Source organism: Ascaphus truei, chromosome 3 (assembly GCF_040206685.1).
Source record: "Ascaphus truei isolate aAscTru1 chromosome 3, aAscTru1.hap1, whole genome shotgun sequence".
In the NCBI taxonomy this organism is placed as follows: domain Eukaryota; kingdom Metazoa; phylum Chordata; class Amphibia; order Anura; family Ascaphidae; genus Ascaphus; species Ascaphus truei.
In genome coordinates this window covers 212,900,483-212,922,458 of record NC_134485.1, presented here as the reverse complement: position 1 = coordinate 212,922,458, position 21,976 = coordinate 212,900,483, and the positions used below count along the sequence as shown (strand labels likewise).

The window sequence follows — 21,976 nt, the reverse complement described above, 5'->3', positions numbered from 1 at the left end:
CCACAAGAGCCAGGAGGCTGGAAGGCTGCTGAACTACAGAGGGGAGAAGCCTCTTCCCCAAACAGGTTCAATCTTTCTGTTCATTTGTGTAAGACTGCAAAAGTACCATGTTTTGATGTTGGAAGTGGAAAAGCCACTTCCAACCCTGAGTCAGGGATATCTAAGTTAAGTTATCGCTCAGGTGAGCAGCTTTTGTTTTGATCTGTTTTCTGTTGTATGCACTGTGGCAGTCTCAGTGCCTGGGACTGAATAAACCAGGCATAGCCTGTTTAAAGGAACAGTACGTGACGCCTCATCATTTAACCTACCCTAAAAGACCGTGTTCTAAACAGTCCCGGACAAACGACGGAGCCCCGGAGTAAGCCGTTTGTCACAATATATATATATACACACACATACATGCACAGAAAGAAGCAGTGCTCCCGAGTCCTCTTTGAATATATATATATATATATATATATATATATATATATATATATATATATATATATATATATATATATATATATATATAAACCATAATACTGAGTTAAGTTATGGTGAGTAAAAAAAGTGACAAAAACCCTCCACAGGAAAGCAAATATGCAAATATAACTGTATTATCACCCAGCATACAGCACTTCCACCGCAGCAAGGGATTCTCGGAAATGACATGCAAATGAGCACACAGTGTCACTTTTTGCCTCAATAACCATTTTTAACATGGTTCCCTATAGGCTTAAGCTTGCTGCATGGTCACAGCTAAAGTGACACTGTGTGCTCATTTGCATGTCATTTCCCAGATTCCCTTGCTGCAGTTGAAGTGCTGTATGCTGTGTGATAATGGGGAAAGGCGGGGTTGCAGATCTGCCTAAGACATGCAGATGTGGATACAGTTATATTTGTATATATATATACACAGTGGTCGACAAATCACCAAAAAATCTACACGCCGAACCAAAAAAATCTACTCGCCACCTAGTACCACACGTGTGCTGCTTGGGCCAATAGGAGCTCGCCACGATGTTAAATCCACTCGCCCGGGGGCGAGCGAATGTATAGGTTTGTCGAACACTGTATATATATATGAAGCAAGGAAGATCGTAATATAACAGGAAAAAAACTTCTCCCATTTGTTTAAGTATGCTGCTGCACACTTACAATTTGCAAAGAAGAATATACATTCAATATGACAAATGATTTAGTTCGTTTCTGTATGTTTTTTTCTTGTCAGATTGTGTGCGCACTTATAGTTTGCCCAAGATAAAGTTTTCAAACTAATCAGATGGGGAGTTACGTAAATATCAGCTAAATGATTACATGTGCTAGCTTGGAAAAATGGGCAGTGTCAACACTGAAAAGTTACCAGTGCTTACGCGTTTAGCCAATGCACAGAGCACTAAGCTGGTGGATATTGGCAAGGTGATGAATAGGTTGCAATTATGCTTAATTTGTCCTGCTAATCAGCGACAAGTGTACTCAGCGGGTCGAACCAACACTCTGCGGTTCAATATTTATTTGTAACTACATTATATCAAGTTGTTGATGTGTCAAATACTAACCAAGCAATGCATTTCCTACATCTATTTCGACTGCTACAAAATACACTTACATCAGTGTATGCACTGAATTGAGTCCAAAAAGATACATACAGACTAAGAACAGCCCACGCAAGGCCGGTCTTAGCGCAATGCAATTTCCTTGGGCCACGCGCTTTTGGGGGTGGCCCCACCGGCATCCAACTTCCGCCTGACCGGAGGAAGGAATTGGAGGAGGGAGGGCGGGACCCCCGGACCGGCAGGACCGCTTCTCACCCTAAGGTAAGTGTGTGCTCCTCAGCCCAAAAGTGTGTGGTGAGGGGGGTGGGTCTTAATTTCTCCAGAGCGGACTCCACCTGCAGCGTTGTGTTGTCGTGGTGACAATACGTTGCCATGAAAACGCGACGTCACATGACATTGATGTCATGACGCCTCAACGTTGCAGAAAGAGGGCCGCTCTTCAAGGTAAGTACACCCACCACTTCCAACTGAGGGGTCATGCTTGAAGCATGCCGCCTTGGGCCCTGCACATCCTAAGGTCGGTCCTGGGGTGTAATAGGCTATGCAGGGTAAACAGTGCCGTTACTAAATTATTTGTAATTATCACTATTTACTTCACGAGGGGGGATGAATAAAACACCAAACAACAAAAGTGGATGAACAAACATAGAAAAAAAAAAGTAGGTTGCTCAAACAGTAGATGTAGACTGTCCCTTTAGTTGTGGTTTGAACAAGCAAAACATGCAACCAGCTGGAACTAACAGGAAGCTGTACACGGGGAGAGGGTTAATTAATAAGTGTGCACGAACCTTCCTGCTGAGAGCACTCAGAAGAGTGTTTGAGAGGAGGTGTGCAGGTCCGAGTGTAAGAGAGGCTGGTAACAATGCCTCAGAGACACTCTCTCTCGCAGCAGCCTCAACCAAGCAAGAGAAAAACAACAGAAATGTAACTGCTCACGCTCGCCATCACGCTCATGCAAGTGCATTGTTACTCGGCTTGTCAGGCCAGCAAGTAGAAAGGGCAGCATATTGGGTTCTGGCACACAGGCACTTTGTGGGAGCAATTTAGAAACTGTGCATGCATGAAGCATTAGAGCACTATCCAGCAAGTTTGCAAAAGGAATGTGCAGTCAGCTCCGAACATTTCTGGTATGGGAAGTATTGTTCCAAACGTTTGGGGCAAAATAACTAAGGAGCAATCTAAGCAATATCCTACATGTGTGTTTTTTTAACATTAAATCAGTTCTGAAGTATTAGATAATAGTTACTACATTTTTTATTTTATTTAACACAATGCCATTTTTAATGCGTTTTAATATACTGAGCATCCTTTGATTTCTATAGCAGGTTCCCAGCAATGCCAGATATTGGCAACACTTTCCTGTTTGTGATAATTTGTTGCCAATATTCCCAGCAGTTTGAGCTGCAAACTGTAACCATAGATAATGTTACTAGTAATAGAAGAATACATTATAGCTGCTGATTTACACTGAAGGATTGATTTGAGACAAAGGCGGCCATTTAGTGAACCCTGGGAAGCAGGATTTTGCTGATCGATCACGGGAGAACCAATCGATCGGCAGCCTAGATAATTAATTTTCAATAAAGGTAATCAAAGGCTGCATATATTAAAACAAACATTGCTGCTTGGATTGACTCTTTAAGGATAGAATAATAAGTTAACATGGAATAGGGAACAAGAAGGTAATTCCTACAGAAAGGCTGTCTAACATAGTGCTTCCATCGCAATACTATGAAGGAAGTGGCCTGAGATTTGTGATTGCTTCCAATTCTGCTTTGAACCAGCAACGGTTCAGCATAGAGATCACCAGTTTCATGTTACTGGATAACTTATGCTTTCATTGAAGTGCAAAACGAATACCCCTCGCTGCTCTTTGTACCTGCCAAACCACAAGGGCTCGCATAACATTTGGGTGAAACTTTGCTTTCTAAGCACAAATTTAGACAAATCACTTCAAGGAAAAATAACTTGGAAGAAAAAGAAAACAACAGTTAAAAAAAAAAATAAAGAAGAGGAAATGTTGCAATAGACATTACCTAAGCACACTAAAACCGTAAGGTCAATAATGGCACAAGCACATTTAAACAAAATGAAGGCCAGATTGTCAGAAAGGGCAATGGTTTTTCTCATGTTGGTACAGTATAGAGCAGAGGTGGGCAACTCCAATCCTCAAGGGCCACCTACAGGTCAGGTTTTCAGGAGATCCCTGCTTCAGCACAGATGGCTCAATCAGTGGCTCAGTCTTTGACTGCACCACCTGTGCTGAAGCAGGACTGGAGTTGAGGTAGAACTGCATTTCTCCAAGCTAAATTGCAGTGGGGCTTTTGCTGTAGCTGTGCTTGGCAGCCCGCAAGAAGTGCCCGTGTGCATGGAACGGGGCTTCGGGAAAATCTCACTACTATGCACCTTGCAATGCTAGTTTGCATGGAACCAAGATTTACTAAATGTTTTAGAATCAGGACACTGATGTGTTTACCAGATACCTATGGCACCATGCATACCAGTATGTAAAGAGATGTGGATTACAGTCACCTCTCACTGCTCATCACTGCTGCATATCCTAGAAAATTAGATGCCTCCCTGGGCTAAAAGTTACTGCAAGGCTTTCTGCTATGCAAACTCCTAATCATGTTTCACTGACGTTATAGCAAATTTTTTTTTTTATTATTTTTTTTTTTAGAAGTCTACAGTACTTTACAATTTATTTGGACAGCAAAGGAGGGCTGCCAAGTTATATTAAATGTAATTGTGATCAATCGATGGCAACAGTGCAAAATTATTTTGTCCTCTGAACAAATACTACAGTCTGATCATTAAATGAGCTGCATTCATTTTAATACATCAAGATTTAATGTATCAAAATTCAAGTACAGCTCAAAAGTTTATGGCATCCGCCTCAAATCCCAACTCAAGGTGCATGTACGTCGTTACCCAGCTTGAATTTGTAACGTACACTGTGTGTGTGACGAACCAAGCAGAGAATGCTTTGCCAATAGTGGTTACAAGAGGCATCACCAAATAAAAAGGTAATTATTTAAATAAAAATTCTAGTACAATATAGTGGCAGTGCATGTCTTACAAATATATGGACGTTTACAGTGGGAAACCAATACTCTGGCCATAGAATAAAAATACAAATGTAAAACACTGAATGCAATTTCTACTATGGAAAATGCCATGATTCCGAGCATGTATTTTCTAGTGACAAATTAGCAGTGCTCGTAACGGGATAATGACGGGGCACAGCTCACGTGCAAACAAAATAATTGCATTTATTGAAGAACAGTGGTTGGCCAGAAAAGGAAGGATAGGCAGCAGAGAAAGGAGAGCAGATAGGTTTGTCTTGATTATTGAAAAAGCTGGTTAAGCATTGGCTAAGTTTCAAATGCGAAATATGAATTGATGTCTCTATTACCCTGAAAGGTTGTGCAAGGTAAGTAGACAGAGTTGATCACTGGAGCTGCAAGCAATAGCAATGTGATGGGTCTCCCGACCCTCTCTGCTTTCACTCCATCCACTAATGCAGGAGGGGCCAACTCCAGCCCTCAAGCGCCACCAACAGGTCAGGTTTTCAGGTTATCCCTGCTTCAGCACAGGTGGTGCAGTCAACGACTGGGCCACTGATTGAGCCGCCTGAGCTGAAGCAGGGATATCCTGAAAACCAGACCTCTGGTGGCCCTTGTGAACTGAAGTTGGCCACCCCTGCTCTAATATTTCAGTCAGATAGAACACATTTGAATTACAGTATCACAAGGGAAGGTTATTTGGTCATCCCAATGCAAACTCAAACACTTCACTGGGCAGCTCTTTCTTTGTAGCCCTCTATATTCCCGATATGACTGCATGGATAATTTGGTTACCACTGGTTAATAGCTCAGGTTCTTGCAGCGACATGTCTCAAATTATCAGGGGTGAAGAAGTAAAACAGCGACAGAACAAGCAAGAAGGGGTTAAAAACACTGCAGCTCTTGCTCGCCTCACAGATTATTTCCCCATTTTATCTAGTAGATTGTCAGAAGCAACAGCCACATAATTACCCCAACCAGGTAATTTGCCCCTGTAATCTAAAGGTATGACGTATGCCCAATGACTTCACAAGCCCTCCTACCTGATCCTCTAGCTGCCGCCACAGCTGCTGCTGTTACTGGTCCATAGGCTGTTGCTGCAGGAAAACCTGTCCAGAAAGAGAAGCAAAAAGACTATAGAACAACCACCCAAAGCTCTTCTTAACCCTACAATGCCTAGCCACTGACTCATCTGTTATCCTGGGCTTGCTTGTGAATGTCTGCTTAAAGGGGCAGTCCCACATAACGAGCAAAGAAAACCATCATCTTTGCCGTAACATATCAATGTAATTGGCTCCTTCAGAAAGATTCAGTGACATATGTACTCCACTACCTCTAAGAAAAAAAAAATGCTATGTCCATTTCCTTCGGCTCCGTATTAGCGCTCACCTAAACTGGTAATTGTTGTTCTTTTCATCTATTAAGACAGTATAATTAATTTAAACCAAACAATAATCGGGAACAAAAGTCTGGAGCAACAATTTACTGTCACTTCAACAATGAAACCCCGTAAAAGCACTCTAGAGCATTTAGTTACTAGGGAGAAATTAAATTGTTTTAATATGCTTATACTTGTCTGGTTTTCATAAAAATTGTGTCAATCACTCAATTAAGATGCCACTGCCATTAGCTAACTTTGGACGTAGGAAAGACTGCCCCCATTAACCACTGACAAATCATTTGCTAAAGCTCAACTCTCATTGACAGAGGGGCTGCAATGCATGATGGGAGACCCAAATCTTATGAGGTTACTATAGGACTCAAAATCTATCAATGGAATCTCAGACCGAGGCACTTTTAATAAAGACATATGTCAAAGGGAGGTTTAAAACATTATAACAAAACATACTGCCTTGTTTGTTAAAGAAACATCAAATGTGGGTGGAAATCCGTAACAAAATGTTTTACATTCCACGGTTTCCAGGTGAAGGACATTATTTGGGATGAGTGAAAGAATTAAAAAAAGGCAAAACAGTATCTTAAACTGGAGACGCTCCACATCCTTAATGAAACCAGCTGCAGATAATGTCATTCCTTGGACGCTAATCTAGGGGAATGGAGCTGCTGGAGAATAAGCAGAGGCTGGCTTCCTGTCACAGAGGCTGGCTTCCTGTCACAGAGGCTGGCTTCCTGTCACAGAGGCTGGCTTCCTGTCACATTTTGTTTTTTTGTTGCAAGAAAACAAAATGCCAAATTCTACCAATCAGTGCCATAGGGATAGTTTTTTTTACATTTCTCAGGACAAAGGAGCGAATTCAAACACAAAAATAACAGCCTTGATATGGATTTGAAATTTAGGAGAATGTCTGTCTACATTTCACAGAAAGGGGTTTAATAAATTTAGATTGGCTTCATATTAGAACATATTAACGACACTTGTATAGCATTTGGTTTGTGAGATCCACCAACTGTCCTGCTATAGTTACTATTGCTCAATGAGGTTTCATACCCACGTTATTTGTATTAAAGCAGCAATCCGCAATCTGATCGCCACAGATTGTACTGTATGCATCTAATTTTTTTTTTTACTTTAAGAGATCTCTTCTTGCTCTTAACAACACTGGATTGTTTATTTATTATTATTAAAACCTGATGCTCCATTCAGGAGATACAACTGTTTGAATTATTAAAGGGAGGTCAAAATGGAGCTCTCCCTGAAGCCCAGTGGAGTGTAATGAATTTCAGACACTAGAGATTAAGAGGGGAAAAAAGAGCAGAACACACCCAGGGGGCAAAATACAAAAATGATGCTTTAAACTCATATAGGCTTTAGAGTGGGGGGATTGCTGCTTTATGGCTCAGAGGCTGATTGAAGCTTGTTGGCGATTAACACTGCACCCACAGGTTGCATTACATTGACTAATTCTACACTTATAGCTTGACACTACTTTTACAGTTCGCATGCAAGTTACACAGGGAAATATATATAAGAGCAAATAATTAGGACAAGAAACAGTGGGGGAGGGAAGAACAAAAAAAGGAAACTAGTCCGCTAGCTCTAAATCGAACTATACTACCAGAAAGAAAAAGTACACACAATCACTAAACTATTGTACCATCAATTGAAAAAGACATACTTGCATTTAAATATGGTAAAACCGCTGTTAATGGAGAAAAAAATATATATATCTACATCAGTACATTGTCCCATCAGATCGAAGTGTCATCTGCACTAAGAAATGCCATTTTCCAGGTAATATATTACAGAATACATGTACAGAAATGAGAATAAACTGTAAGGACTCATGGTAATTCAGCATACGCTAAAACATACATTATTGCATTCAGAAGGCATTAACTTTCATTGCATTGGTAGTAAAGGGAGAGGGGGGTGTGATGCAAGTCCCTGTAAATGAACATGCTGCACTGCATAATGTTATTATCTCTCGATTGCTCATCCAGCCACCCAAAATGCCCTTTTTGTTTGACGTCACTCTCTGTGGAGTTGGAGGGGGTTGGAGGACATTATGTCGAGAGAGTGAAAGTCATTCTTTCCGAAAATATAGCACGTTCGCCACCAACACCAGTGTCATAGGCATGTTTGGAAGCAAAGAGGTTAAAACATGCAGTGGTTTTACAGCTATTTTATGGACTTTGCCTGGCAACCAATAAATGTGTCATATTTCTGACCAACTTCTCAATTTTTTTGTCAAAGACCTTCAATGCATTATCAGCTGCATACCCTTTCTACAGAGGTTTGCTCTTGAAGCTACATGACGTACAAACCGTTTAAAGCTTGGGCCCAAAGACCTTCACCACTTGACAGAATTAGGCTCAACATACAAGGAATAACATTTAGATCCCTCTCTCAATTTTTTTTTACCATTGAACCATTAAAACACTACAAATGTACCCAACTACTCATCCCTTGCTCAGTTTTCCAAAAGATGATGGGAATTCATTTTGCACCTGTGTAGCCTTCATAGAGTTTACTTCAACTAACACACACAAGTGTTGCCTTGCTACTACAGGAACAAAATGGCACTCTTTATGGGCACAAGAGCCCTACACAAAAGATATCTTTTTTATTCTCTTTTCTTTCTACAATAGAATGCACTTGAGAAATGCGTGGACGACATGGCTAGGAAAAGGCATCTATTATCCCTAATCTCGAATTAATAAAAGCAACTGTGTGGGATCAAACTCCAGACAATGATGCACAGAGTACAATGTGATCGAACAATCATTTCCACTGCAGCCAGGGAAGAAAAGTGAATTGGGCATTGAAAGCACTGTGGAGAGGCCGGATTGAAAGAGACATGTGGAGTGTACTTCCCTTTATCCCTCACAATATACAGCAAGTTGCCAGTTATTGAAAGCTTTACTATAACAACCACAGTATGGAGACCAAGGAAAAACAACCTTGTTGCCATTTTAAAAAGTGTATTACGCAACCGATGCCTTCGTGTACGTCTTAACATGCATCTTAAAATCCTGCGTTGACACAAAGTAAGAAGAGACATTGAACACGGTAAAGAAAAATGCCAAGCTCACGTGGAGCACATTTTTATTTGTGGATTAATATTGTGATCTCGTGCGGTTTACTGACTGATTTGCTTCTGCTGTAAAAAAAAAAGGGACAGTGACTACAGGAAAACAAAGATGCACATCTGAATGTTTGCAATGAGTGAGTACCGCCGAAGCAGGCTGGGATGCGCATCAGATCTGCAGTGATAGAATCAGCTGCATATTCAGAGGTGGTGGTTACAGACAGGATTAAACGCTCAGCCCTCTTGTTGTGTTTGGTCATCTTGCGCTTAGATGTTAAAAAGCAAGCGCCAGGATGAATCAGGCCGACTTGAGCGCAGTTCACTTCCCACTGGTAACTAGGGAGTAACTGGAATTAATGAGCTATGTTAATATAGCAAATAACCATCTGTTGTATTTGAAGAGTTTATACTCAAAGATTTAATGAGGGACAAACATAAGAGGATTCATTTTGCATCACATTTCCCCACCTTATTATGGTTATGGACTTGCTAAGCTTCCCCTAGACCCAGGGAATGGGCAGATCACCATGTTGGATTTGTGACAAAGGACACTGGGGTTTTGTACGTGGATGCAAAGACTAGAGAACACAGGGAGGAAGAGTTGGACTTCATTCAGTGTTTTAAGTAACTCACTTTGTCTTACTGTGCCTCTGTTTACTCAAATGTAATTGAGACCTTTGTACATTGTCCTTTCCCCTTTTATGTACACCAACTAGAAGTCTGCTTACAGGATTATACACCTGACCATGCTGCATGAACACCTTAACCCTGTCCCTGCCAGAGGGGTCTGCAATGTATTGCACATCGGCAGTGAAAGGGTTACAACCTACGTACGCATGGACAGTACAGTTACCACAATTCTCTGTATTTGCTGCCAATCAGGGCTGCACGAACTACAGTATATTGCTTGTGGGGCTGCGGCACTTTGGGACCACACCCCGTGTTAGGGCTACCATGGGCCGTGCAGGGGGTCTCAAGAGCTTGGTTAATGATCCAGCATCTCGAGACTGGTACACACATGGCATACCCCGAGAACCTGTTTTGTACTGATGGCACTAACCTTTGGTGGAAAAGAGCCGCAGTGAAATGTCCCTTCAGATTAATTGATCGCTTTGCCATGCGGAATGAGAACAGGAGGGGGTCTCAGAACCATCGTCGGGAAATACAGGGAGGTTACCCATACCAAGGACATATGTTCCAGTGAACCTTTGCTATACAAAGCAGGATATAGATCTCTACACCAATATACACAATCAATAATGCAGATAGCACTTCACTTACAGGTTGGGTTATCACCAATCCAAAAAATAACACATTCAGGTTTAGCAAGCCATGATTCATACCCGTCAAGTACATTTTTGGTACAGTGCAGCCCTGGTTGATAAACTCATATCACGTCCCTTTAGACTGCTGGGATTTGCACTCACAGTCTTTATAATTAGAAAAGAGGACCATAAGAAATGGCGATGAAAATCTGGAGTTAGGGGCGACAGGTCAGCCATATTTTGCCAATCGAGATCGAGGATTTAAAAATGAAAAGATAGTGTTGGAGCATTGTAAAGATAAATAACGTTTTAAAATCAGCATTCCCTGGAGTGAGGCACCCTCCTCTTACGACATCACAATACAGTCACCCACACCCGTTTATCAGCACCTCGAACATAAACAGATAAAGCTTGCTCTTCTCATTTTAAAAAGGAAATTCTGCCACGACAAAGATGTTTCACTCCCCGAGCCAAAGTCACAAGTGGTTTCATTTTAAACGCAAAACAAGATAAACTCAAGAAGCATCACATATGTCTATATAACACAGTCTCTTGTGCCGCTCAGTGTGTTGCATGCATGCCCACCATATGAGTTAATACAAATTAGTCAATTCCCACGCTTCACCCTTCCAGTGAATAAGATTCCATGCCTTTCCTTGGGCATACTTCTTTTATAATTGCCTGGAGAAACAACGATGCCTGAGCTATTCAAAATGACTCAAGTGGATTTAGGCACTTCAATTAGCAGATATGTTACAATAACTGTTTTGAAATGGGCTCATATGCCGTCTAAGAAAGCCCAGAGGCTTTTAGATCAATTTCATGATGCCTTATTACTAAAAAGCAGCCCACGCTGGTAACTGGAGTTTCATTTTTCACAGATATATATATATATATATATATATATATACACACATATATATATATATATACTGTACACACACACAAACACAACATTTTTTTTTCTTCTACTTCTTGCATCAATAGTTTAAGTTTAAATAATGAAGAATACCTTGCCCTAAAGCCCCAATTTAGTTTGGCTGTCTTCGAGTGTTTGTATTTACAACTACATAAAGAAGACCTTTTCTCTTTATTGTAAGAGGATAATGCATAGCTATGGTAGTGTACCAGCAATGTACTGCAAGAAGACACCTTGAAGATGACGCATGTAAAACAGAGCTTAAAGTTCACTCAGAAAAACAATCACCGTGATCACCACCAGTGCTCTTCAAGAGAAAAATGCAACACCTCTACACTATGCTCCATATTCACAAAGGACCTCCTCTGTATTGAAATGGGAGTCTAATTTTCCCCAGTGTTGCCAATGCAAAAACGCTAACTTTAGTACCAAATCCTATGTTTCAGGTCGAGAAAAAAGCAAAATTTGAAAAATAAATATACTAGAAATGTTAAAACATCTCCCTCTCCCTTTTATTGAAATTGTAATTTTTTTTACAGTGCATCTGTTCTACATTCAAATCCAATGTTCTAGCGTTTGACTCCGTTAAAGGTTTTTTTCCCAGCCCACATAGATGCTTGAAGAACAGAGCAGTGACCCTCATTATTAGGCTGCTAAAGGCAGTTAGTCACCAATATATTTGCAAAAAGGGGATCAAATGAATGTCGTACGTAGCAACAATAAAAATAGACAATGTAAATAATAAAATATGAAACTAATGATACCTACATAAACCTATATTACAATATTTTCTTCCTCTCTTTCTCACTCTTCTGCCCCTCCTTACATCTCAGCTATAATTTCTCGCTATGCACCATCCCGACTCTTGCAGTCTGCAAAGGATGTCTTCTCTCTGTCCCCTTTTGTATCTAAAGCCCTCTCCCACCTAAAACCTCTCCCTCATTGCCCCACATCTCTGGAATACCCTTCCCTTCAATATCTGACTGGCACCTCTCTCCCTCTCTTAAAACACACCTCCTTAACGAAGCATATGGATAGCTCCGCTGGCTGATACTACACATCTCAGATGCGCTGACATTAGCCCCCTGCAGACGCAGTTACCAGAACACCCACCTACTGTCTCTGTATGTTCTCCCTACTTACCACTGAGATTGTAAGCTCTTCGGTGCAGGAACTCCTTTTCCTATTGTTACTTTCATGTCTAAAGTGCTTATTTACATTATGTGTGTAACGGGTATTCCCTTTGGTCTGACCCACCCAATCTCATATTGGCCCGTGTGGTCTAACCAGCCCCCATTACATGGTCGTGTCTGGTGGTGCACCTGTAGGCAACAGGACTCCTGAGTCTCCCGCATGATGGTATTCGGGGATTGTCAATCCAGACAGGTAGCTGAGGTAGTGTGTGCGAGTCCTACCTATATCACGTGCAGCGCCTCCACCTCATCAGGGTCTATGCGTCCGCAGGGAGATGGTCCTGATGAAGAACTCCTTCTTGATGGTGCCGTCCACTGTAGAGTAACTTCACACTCACACAGTGGGGGTATCTTTGAACAGAGCATCTTTATTGATCTCGTATGGGCAAGCTCCCCTTCACAGCCAGCTGTCTCAGCCACACATATTGATTTGCTGTCCCTTTGATAGGTACGCCCTCCCAATGGAGTGGGATCCCCTCTCCCCGGAGGGAGATCACCCCTGTGCCAGGTCCCTGGACACAGTGTGGCTCTTATTAAGTCTGATTTAGAAATGGGCCACTAGTTACTGCACTAGTGGATCCTTCCTTCCCAACGCACTCCAACAACTCAGCAACAACCTAACTTTGAGCAGTGCTGTGCCTTATATACTTCAGGAACTGTCACAGCTCTGATGTCACTAATAATGGACTCAGAGTATGCACCCACTCCCATCCATACATAGAGCACCTCACCAGGGGTGAGGGCAAACCTCCATGATTACTGCTGGCATCCCTGTAACCTACCAGGTTTACTGCCAGCAGGGGAGACAACTGCAGACCATTTTACATGCATGGCTACATGTGGATTACTGCTGTAAAGCGCTATATACATGGAAGGGGCTATATAAAGATATACATACAGGATTTGAGGCCAATTCTACAATTTGACTATTGGCACTTTTATAATAGGTGATCCTGCGCTTTCTAACTACAGGCATACCCCGCATTAACGTACGCAATGGGACCGGAGCATGTATGTAAAGCGAAAATGTACTTAAAGTGAAGCACTCCCTTTTTTCCCACTTATCGATGCATGTACTGTACTGCAATCGTTATATACGTGCATAACTGATGTAAATAACGCATTTGTAACAGGCTCTATAGTCTCCCAGCTTGCGCACAGCTTCGGTACAGGTAGGGAAGTTCAACTTTGCTGTACAGGTCGTGCTGACAGGCGCATGCGTGAGCTGCTGTTTGACTACTGAGCGATATGTACTTACTCGCGAGTGTACTTAAAGTGAGTGTACTTAAAGCGGGGTATGCCTGTATGTTGGTGAACCTCAGTTATACCCATTTCTGTATAGGTTATGCTCCTACCCCTGCTCTCCTCCTAACATTACCTTCTCATAACAAAAACAGATTCAAGAAATATAGGCCACCAACCAACCTATCAATATATAGTGACTTCTGGGAGTACCATAGCATGGTTCAATATCGAGTTATCAGGTATGCTTCCTACTATTTAACCTTTTTGCTGCCAAGGAAAGTTGCCACCTGCATGGCCAAACAAATGTGAAACACTTTGCTATGCATTTGCTTAACCATGATTCCTCTGACAGATATGCAGATAATTAATTTTTTTAAAGCTTTTCAGTGGGGTTTTCCTTGAAGGGATTGGATATCTTGTGACCAAGACGTGTGGTCATAAATATAAAGGGGGGGGGAGACTACCTTTATTCTTATTGCAAAGATTTCTCTAACAATCTACATCTGTTCAGTAAAATGAATACTAGATTTTATTGTACAAGTTGACATACTTTCTTAGGCCAATGCCGGCCCCAAATTAGCCACGGGAGTCTTTCAGAGAATGTATATTTTTGTGGGAGTATGTTTATGCAAAGGGTCATTTTGCCCTGTCAATAATGGCATGCAACTTTACAGCCAGATTTTCAAATTAAGCCAAACAACTAAATGGCCTAACTGCACTACAATGGTGTCTATTGCGTCAGCAGACAATCTGGTGACTGCGAGATAGAGGAGGTTCAAATAAGGAATAATGAGTAATATTTATCTAGAGAATTTGCTTCACGTGTCACATGCAAATTCAATATATATATGTAAATTGAATATATCACCCAAAGCCTCAGTGTGATGGACACAGCACACGGAAGACAGTACACTGGCGACACACTTTATTCGAGCTTGGCTAGTCCCACGAATTCGGGTATACCCGGGTGTATTGAGGTTTGTGACTGTTTTCTGCCCGAGTACATTGAGTTATTTTTCAGGCAGGGATTGAAGCATTTTATTCCCGCTGGCTGCAATACTGCACAGTATATATATATACACTGCATTACAATTCATGAATTTATGCCATCTGGTAGACACGCGAAGCATTGCAGCCTATTAAATCCTAATCATCCTCATTTAACAGATCAGCCGCCCATCAGCCAGGCATGAACCCAGGCTGGGAAGGCAAATGCAACGGGGCTTGTCAGAGGTGAGGAGCGGCGCATTCCAGGTATCTGCCAGGTACATACCGGTTATTTGCTCGAATAAAGTGTGTCGGTGCAGTAGGTTCCAAATATGTGTATTACATCAAACTATATAATGGGATCCATTGGGTGTTCTAATATGGATAAATATATACCGGAGTGCCATCTATGCCATTGTATTCATGTAAATATACTGAACGAGTTAAGTATGCTTGTTTGCGATGAAGGCACCTTTCCTCTCCAAATTATTTTCTTCTTGACTGGTGGGAGGAAATTACTGGGTAGTGTTTGATACTGGTTTGATACTGATACTCAGCCATCTGTTGAATTGAAAATCATTTGGTGCCTTCTGCCTGCTGTCTAGATGGTGCAATATGCCATTTGTAAAAAGCCACTGTTCCTTTCCAATGTGTTTACCTCCAAATTATCATTTATATTTTATGCTAAATATGCATTTGCATAAAAACCTGACAAATTTATAAGGGAATGTTGAAATATGGGTATATATAATTACATGTTTATTTTTCTCACATTGAAGGCAACCAACTGTTTTCTTCTGCTTTAAAGCTATTAAGAAAAAGCGATTTGTGTGTGTGCGTTTATTAGAAATGATAATTTCCCTGTTTGTCTATTGCCAAATAGAAAGAATGATGAGGTCATAACTAGGATCCTACTTTTAAACATCAAGCTTTGTACCTTTCTACAGTTGCAAGAATGAGAAAATACAATACTAAGTTTCCTCTATTTAATGATTGGCTAAAATGGAAAGAAAGACGAGTTAACTATTTAGCGTGCCACTGACAAAGGTAGTTAACATCACACCAATTCTGACTTTGGAATCGTTGTCTCGTTGTCTACGAGTGGGTGGTGGAACAATGTCAGGTTACGATTTGGTAAAACTTCTTCTTCCGCCTTTGCAGATTGTAATGGGATAACTTCCAACAAATCAATATTCATTAGCAGGAGTAAGGGGAAACTTTGGAAATGCTGTACTGACCTCAGTGACGGCTATGGCAATATCCAGTAATTAGTTTCTGGGTCCTTCATTTAAGGGTGCAATCTAATGTCCCACATCTCCGCCCACCCCCCCATATTTTTCCTTAAAGCGGCAATCCTGTTTATCCACCCCAAAAGCAAAACTGCCCCTTTAACTGCCCTCTGGAAATATAATTGGCTGAAAACATGGATCCCAGGGAAATTGCCATAATAAAAGCCTTGCCAGTGACAAAAATAAACATATGAAACAGAGAGAAAACCATTATTTAGGTTACTTCATTATTGGTTTTGGGGGGGGGGGGGGGTCAGGGAGGGGGTGAGATTTGAAAGGGGAGCCCTTTACATGCCTAAACTTCCTTGAGCCTAAATGGGAAAGAGTTGTACTGAAGATCCCCGATTCCTGGGATTGATATAGTATGCTATCGGATGAAGCTAAAACTCCGCTCTGATAACATCACTGGTCTAATTTGGGAGGAAGTGCCATTAAACAGCAGGGGTGACACAGGCAGGGAATTCTTGGAGAGGAATTATCAACCACAAAATCTCTGACCCCCCTGAACACTCGAACTAAAATGGCTTATTATTTGGTAGATTGCGATTTGGTTTTTTAAAATTAGGGTAATTCCTATTATTGGATACTTTTACATGATATATTTTACTCAAAAGGTCATTTGGTGTGGGAAGGCACGTTTTAATGAATTTTTTTTAAATACTTTTTTTTTGTGCTTCGAAAATATCCTAGGTAATCAAAGCATCTTTAAATGAACATATTTTTTTAAATGTTAATTTCTGCTGTACAAGTGTTCTCCTTGGATACAAAGGGCCAACGATAAGCAATATATGGGACGCTGTCATATTTTTATACCCTGTTATAATAATAAAATAGAAATAATAATTTTTTTAAAATAAATGTAGGTACAGATATAGCAGACGTTATTGCACCCGTTAACACTGGCGTATTATTTTACAGTCGCGCTATTGAAAGAATGATTAAGGAGATAGCATGCGTTATTTAACACGCGTTATTTAACACTGTATGTTGTGCTTTAAAGGGGAGAGGGGGGGATAACATCTACTAGATCTGTAGAAAGGAAGGTTGATTGTGTATTTGGGATTTGAGAGGGAGGGGGATTGAGGGGAGTGGCATTGAAAAACAAGGTGGGGAGAGGGGGAGAGTGAGTGAGCAAGAGGGGAGTGAAAGAGAAGAGGTAAGCGAGCAAGCGAGGGGGGAGCAAGCAAGAGAGGGGGGAGCGAGCGAGCAAGAGGGGAGTGAACAGGAGGGGAAGCAGGCAAGCGAGAGGGGGGCGAGCGAGCAAGAGAGGGAGTGAGCGAGAAAGAGAGGGGGGATTGAGTGAGAAAGAGAGGGGGAAGAAGGCGTGTAAGAGAGGGAGTGGTGGGGTATAAGAGGGAGTGGGGAGAGGTGGGTGAGAGAGAGGGGGAGGAAGAGTGAGATACAGGGGGAAAGGAATACATGAGGGAGGGAGAGGATATGAGGGAGGGAGAGGATATGAGGGAGGGGAGGATGTGAGGGAAGGGAAGGATAGGATGTGAGGGGGGGAGAGTTTGAGAAGGGGACAGAAATATAGGGGGGTGAGAGCAAGGAGGTGGGGGGGGGGTGAGAGCAAGGAGGTGGGAGTGTAAGAGGAAGAGGAGGGAGCTCCCAAGGCCACGGGGACCCCTGTGAAAACTCTAGTCCTCGGCCCCAGGAAAGTTGCCGGAGGCCCTGGCTTCACATAATATTGTATTGGGGCTATAGATTTGGCCAGAAGTCTTTTATTTTGACTGATCATAATGCACTGCTTACATAAATAGATTGGTGATGGAGTCTTATTTTGTCTTTCAGAAAAAGAGGAACTTTTAGCAGGCTGTAATAACATTCAGCTGGTATAGCTCAGTAAAATAGAGTGTTTGCTTGAATCTTGATTAATCTGTAACGGATCCCTGCATCAAGCACACCTACACATTTGACAGATATTGAAATTAGGAGACTGGTAGGCGTGCAACAGCTATAATATGCAGCCTTTATTTCACCAATGTAAAAATAATACAGAAATATTGTACATTTATCTGAGCCTCATAATACTTTCGCCACATGTCACAGAGACCATTTAAATACAATAACATAGTTACATAGTAGTTACATAGTAGATGAGGTTGGAAAAAAAGACATGCGTCCATCAAGTTCAACCTATGCTAAATTTAGACGACAGATCATTTATCCTATATCCGTACTTACAGTATATTGATCCAGAGGAAGGCAAACAAAAACCCCAGTGACATATCATCCAATGACGTCAGCAATTTCCGGTCCCCACAGCAGCGAGGCTAATGTGTGTGTGGGTAGCATTTTCTGAATATTTTTATATAATGTGCATGTAAGAGATGTGTGCAGAGGTATGCAATGGAGACCGTTTTTAAGGTGAAATTAAAATAAGGCTTTATTGCGCCGGTCCCTTTAATACAGCAAAACATATGAAAAAAACAAACGCCTAACCCTGTTTAAGGGCTAACTTACTTCCCCAGTCCCTTTCTCCAGGGTTGGAGGGATAATCCCATTACCACCATATTCCCCAAAGTCTCAAGAGATACCTTAAAGCAGGTGTCCCTTCATGTCAGTCTCTGGTAGGTTCCTGTGTCCAGGAATATAGGTCTTTGGGTTTCTTGATCTCAGTACCCCTTTGTGCTCAAGACCTATTTCCTCTTGTCAGCACCCTTGTGTACTGAGGAAAATCTCCCTCTCTGTCTCAGGAGGAGCCTTTTCTCTAACAAACCTCCAATCAGCCAGGTGCTGGTCAATTAACCAGCACACTGCTGGATTAGAGGCAAGTTTTCTGAACAGGGATAAGTCCCCTGTTACAGTGCAGCAAATCAAAATATCACGTGTGGCACATTCACATGTCTCAGACAGGTCTGTAACCCTGCTTTCCCCACTATCCCTCAGCATACAGTGCTTCCACTGCAGCCAAGGATTCTGGGTAATGACATGAAAATGAGTAGTCATTGTGTCACTTTTTGTTTCATATCCACTTTAACATTTACGCATACGCCTGCTGTATTACACAGCTTTCCAGGACAGCCTGGGTTAAAGAAGTGCGTAGCCACGTGAAACTGGAAGCGATTTTAACCACACATTAAATACTGTTAAGTTATGGTGGGTAGAAAAGTGACTAAAACCCTCCACAGTACAATTCCATATGGAAGAAAAGATTTACATAATCTCTTAAGGAGTATAACGAAAATAAGTTAGCTGACACCACCAGTGCTAATTCACTCCTCTGCTGCAGGAAACAAAGGATACTGGCTCTGAAGTGTGATAGCCATGACGTATTTCTAGGTAACAACCATTCACCTACATGAGCAGTAACTAGAGATAATAGTTACAGTATTGCACTTCAGTGATGATACAGTACTCCAAATAGCTTTCCTTTCCTCTGCCCCAGTGCTAGTGTCACATGCTGTTTGTAGTATAATAGGCTGCAAAATACCAGTCTCAGAACTTTCTGTAGTAGGTCAATGCAAAACAGCATACTACTCAGAAGCTGCAAGAGGAATGGAATACAAAAAGGAACTTGCAGGGACAGGGGAGGGGGGGGGGGGGGAGAAATAAAATTATGCAAGAAAATAGTGTGTGTGTGTGTGTGTGTGTGTGTGTGTGTGTGTGTGTGTGTGTGTGTGTGTGTGTGTGTGTGTGTGTGTGTGTGTGTGTGTGTGTGTGTGTGTGTGTGTGTGTGTGTGTGTGTGTGTGTGTGTGTGTGTGTGTGTGTGTGTGTGTGTAAATACCATATACATTTGAAGTTATGATGGGTGAAAAAGGCAAAAAAAAAACTCCACCGTTATAGCATATAGCCAATAAAGAATATCACTTGTGAGCACATTCACATGTCTTAGACAGGTCTGCAACCATGGATATTCCAGGCAAAAGGTGCTCACAAGTGATATTCTTTATTGGCTAATATATATATATATATATATATATATATATATATATATATAAATATATACATACACACTTAGTTAAGTTATGGTGAGTAAAAAAAAGTGACAAAAACCCTCCACAGCAAAGCATATAGCAAATGTCACTTTTTTTTCTCACCATAACTTAACTAAATATGGTAAACCCCATCATCATTGCTTCATTGCATAGCCAGTTAACCAACCCCACACTGATGAGACCCATTAAGGTCGAAACGGCTGTCTGTGGGTGGGTTTTCTGGCTATGCATCTTAACCCTGGCTGTGCTCAAAACTGTGATCATGCAGCAAGCTTAAGCCTATAGGGAACCATGTTAAAAATGGTTTTTGAAGCAAAAAGTGTCACTGTGTGCTCATTTGCATGTCATTTCCCAGAATCCCTTGCTGCAGTGGAAGTGCTGTGTGTTGGGTGATAATGGTGAAAGGCAGGGTTGCAGACCTGCCTAAGACATGCAAATGAGCACACCATGTCACCTTGTGCCTGAAATCCATTTTTAAATGGAACCCTTATAAGCTAATGCTCGCTTTTAACACAGCTTTTAAGCACAGCATAGGAATCAAATCACAGACATGTTTCAACCTTAATGGGTCTCATCAGCGTGTGGTTTGTTCTACTGGCTTTGCAATAATCAAGGCTGTAGGATTTACCATCACATTTTAAGTTATGGTGGGTGAAAAAGGCAACATGAAACCTCCACCGTATAGTGTTATATATAGTGGTATCTGTATCGTGTTAGCCGAGCTTAAAAATCAAAAACGAATAGACGTTATTTCATTGGCCACAGAACGGGATCGTCTATTCGTTTATTCATATGCTAGTACCAATTCTCTACCTGCTACGCCACAGGATTGGTGTCATAAAACAGACTGTGCTGTGTACTATATGTAAAGATTTTTTTTAGAGTCGGTGAGATCACACAAATCCTGTGGGGTAGCAGGATGAGAATTGGTACTAGCATATGAAAGGTCCTGGGTTCGATTGCTGTATGATATGGTATAATTTATAAATTATTATTTTATTTAATAATTTATTAATTATAAAATAAATAAAATAATAATTTATAAATTATACATTATAATTAAAATAAAAAATGATTTATAAATTATTATTTTATTTGTTTTAGAATTTATGAATTATTATATAAAATAATAATTTATAAATTATAACTATATAAAATGTATTCATGTTCAATTCCCACATGGTGTAAGGGTGCGTGTATGTGTCCGTTAACAATAAAGCATTGAATGTATAAAAAAATAAAAAATACATTCTCACATGGTGTAGGGGGGTGTGTGTGCGCGTCATGTGACCCACCTCTGCGCTCGTAAGTGCCGCGCACGTGGATGCAGCCTGATGAAGCAAGGAGAGCTTCAGCGAGGAGAGTGCTGAAGATGCCGGTAAGTCCTTGTGCGGAAATTTTTTATAACGTGGTCTCATTCTGTGGACCCCGAGGACCAAGTTATAAAGGGGTTCAGCGGTTTACATATATCCTTTCCCCAAATCCTTATCTCACTATTGCCTCAAAGTGGCGGGAAGGTGGCAGTGGGTGTTGAGGAGGATGTATAGTGGCACTTGTGCTGGAAGGTTTAACCATACTATGAGAGTTTGAACAATATGCTCAGCTGACGTGGAGAAGGAACTTGCCAACATGCAAATGAGGCCGGCATGGCAAGTAAGACCTCAATCCCCAAATGTGAAACACAGCAAAAAGCAATTGCACTCATTCTCAGGAGGCTGGATTGTCCTTGGGCTTGAAAGCATTTAGGAAGGTGGCATGAAGGCAGAGGGTGCTAAGAATCTCCAGAGGTTAAACAAAAGCGGTCATTCAAACCTAAACCTGGCTACCTACAACTGCCGGACTCTCCAGTGAAGCAGCACTGCAAGAACTGGAAGACGAACTTGAAAAGATTAAATGGGATATTTTTGGCACTAGTGAAGTTAGAATAAAAGACGAAGGCTTCATTGAGCTCAAAAGCAGACACCTATTCTATTACAGAGGTACAGATAATGGAAGAATGAGTGGAGAAGGCTTCATCATTAACAAGAGATATGGAAACAACATAGT

The 21,976-nt window shown here is 41.3% G+C and overlaps 1 protein-coding gene across 8 annotated transcripts in view; it reads right to left on the bottom strand.

The window, feature by feature from the left end:
- MSI2 (musashi RNA binding protein 2) overlaps nt 1-21,976 on the bottom strand; it is a 575,344-nt gene that overhangs the window by 53,414 nt on the left and 499,954 nt on the right. For 4 of the 8 annotated variants that reach the window (XM_075590055.1, XM_075590053.1, XM_075590052.1 and 1 more), the window contains 2 exons: nt 7,681-7,704; nt 5,647-5,712 (listed from right to left, as the gene is read on the bottom strand). The exons of 2 other annotated variants lie outside the window; for them this stretch is intronic. In XM_075590055.1, the coding sequence (XP_075446170.1) occupies nt 5,647-5,712; nt 7,681-7,704 (90 nt within the window). The remainder of the gene's footprint in view (nt 1-5,646; nt 5,713-7,680; nt 7,705-21,976) is intronic. 2 more of the 8 variants (XM_075590054.1, XM_075590058.1) reach the window with 1 other exon arrangement.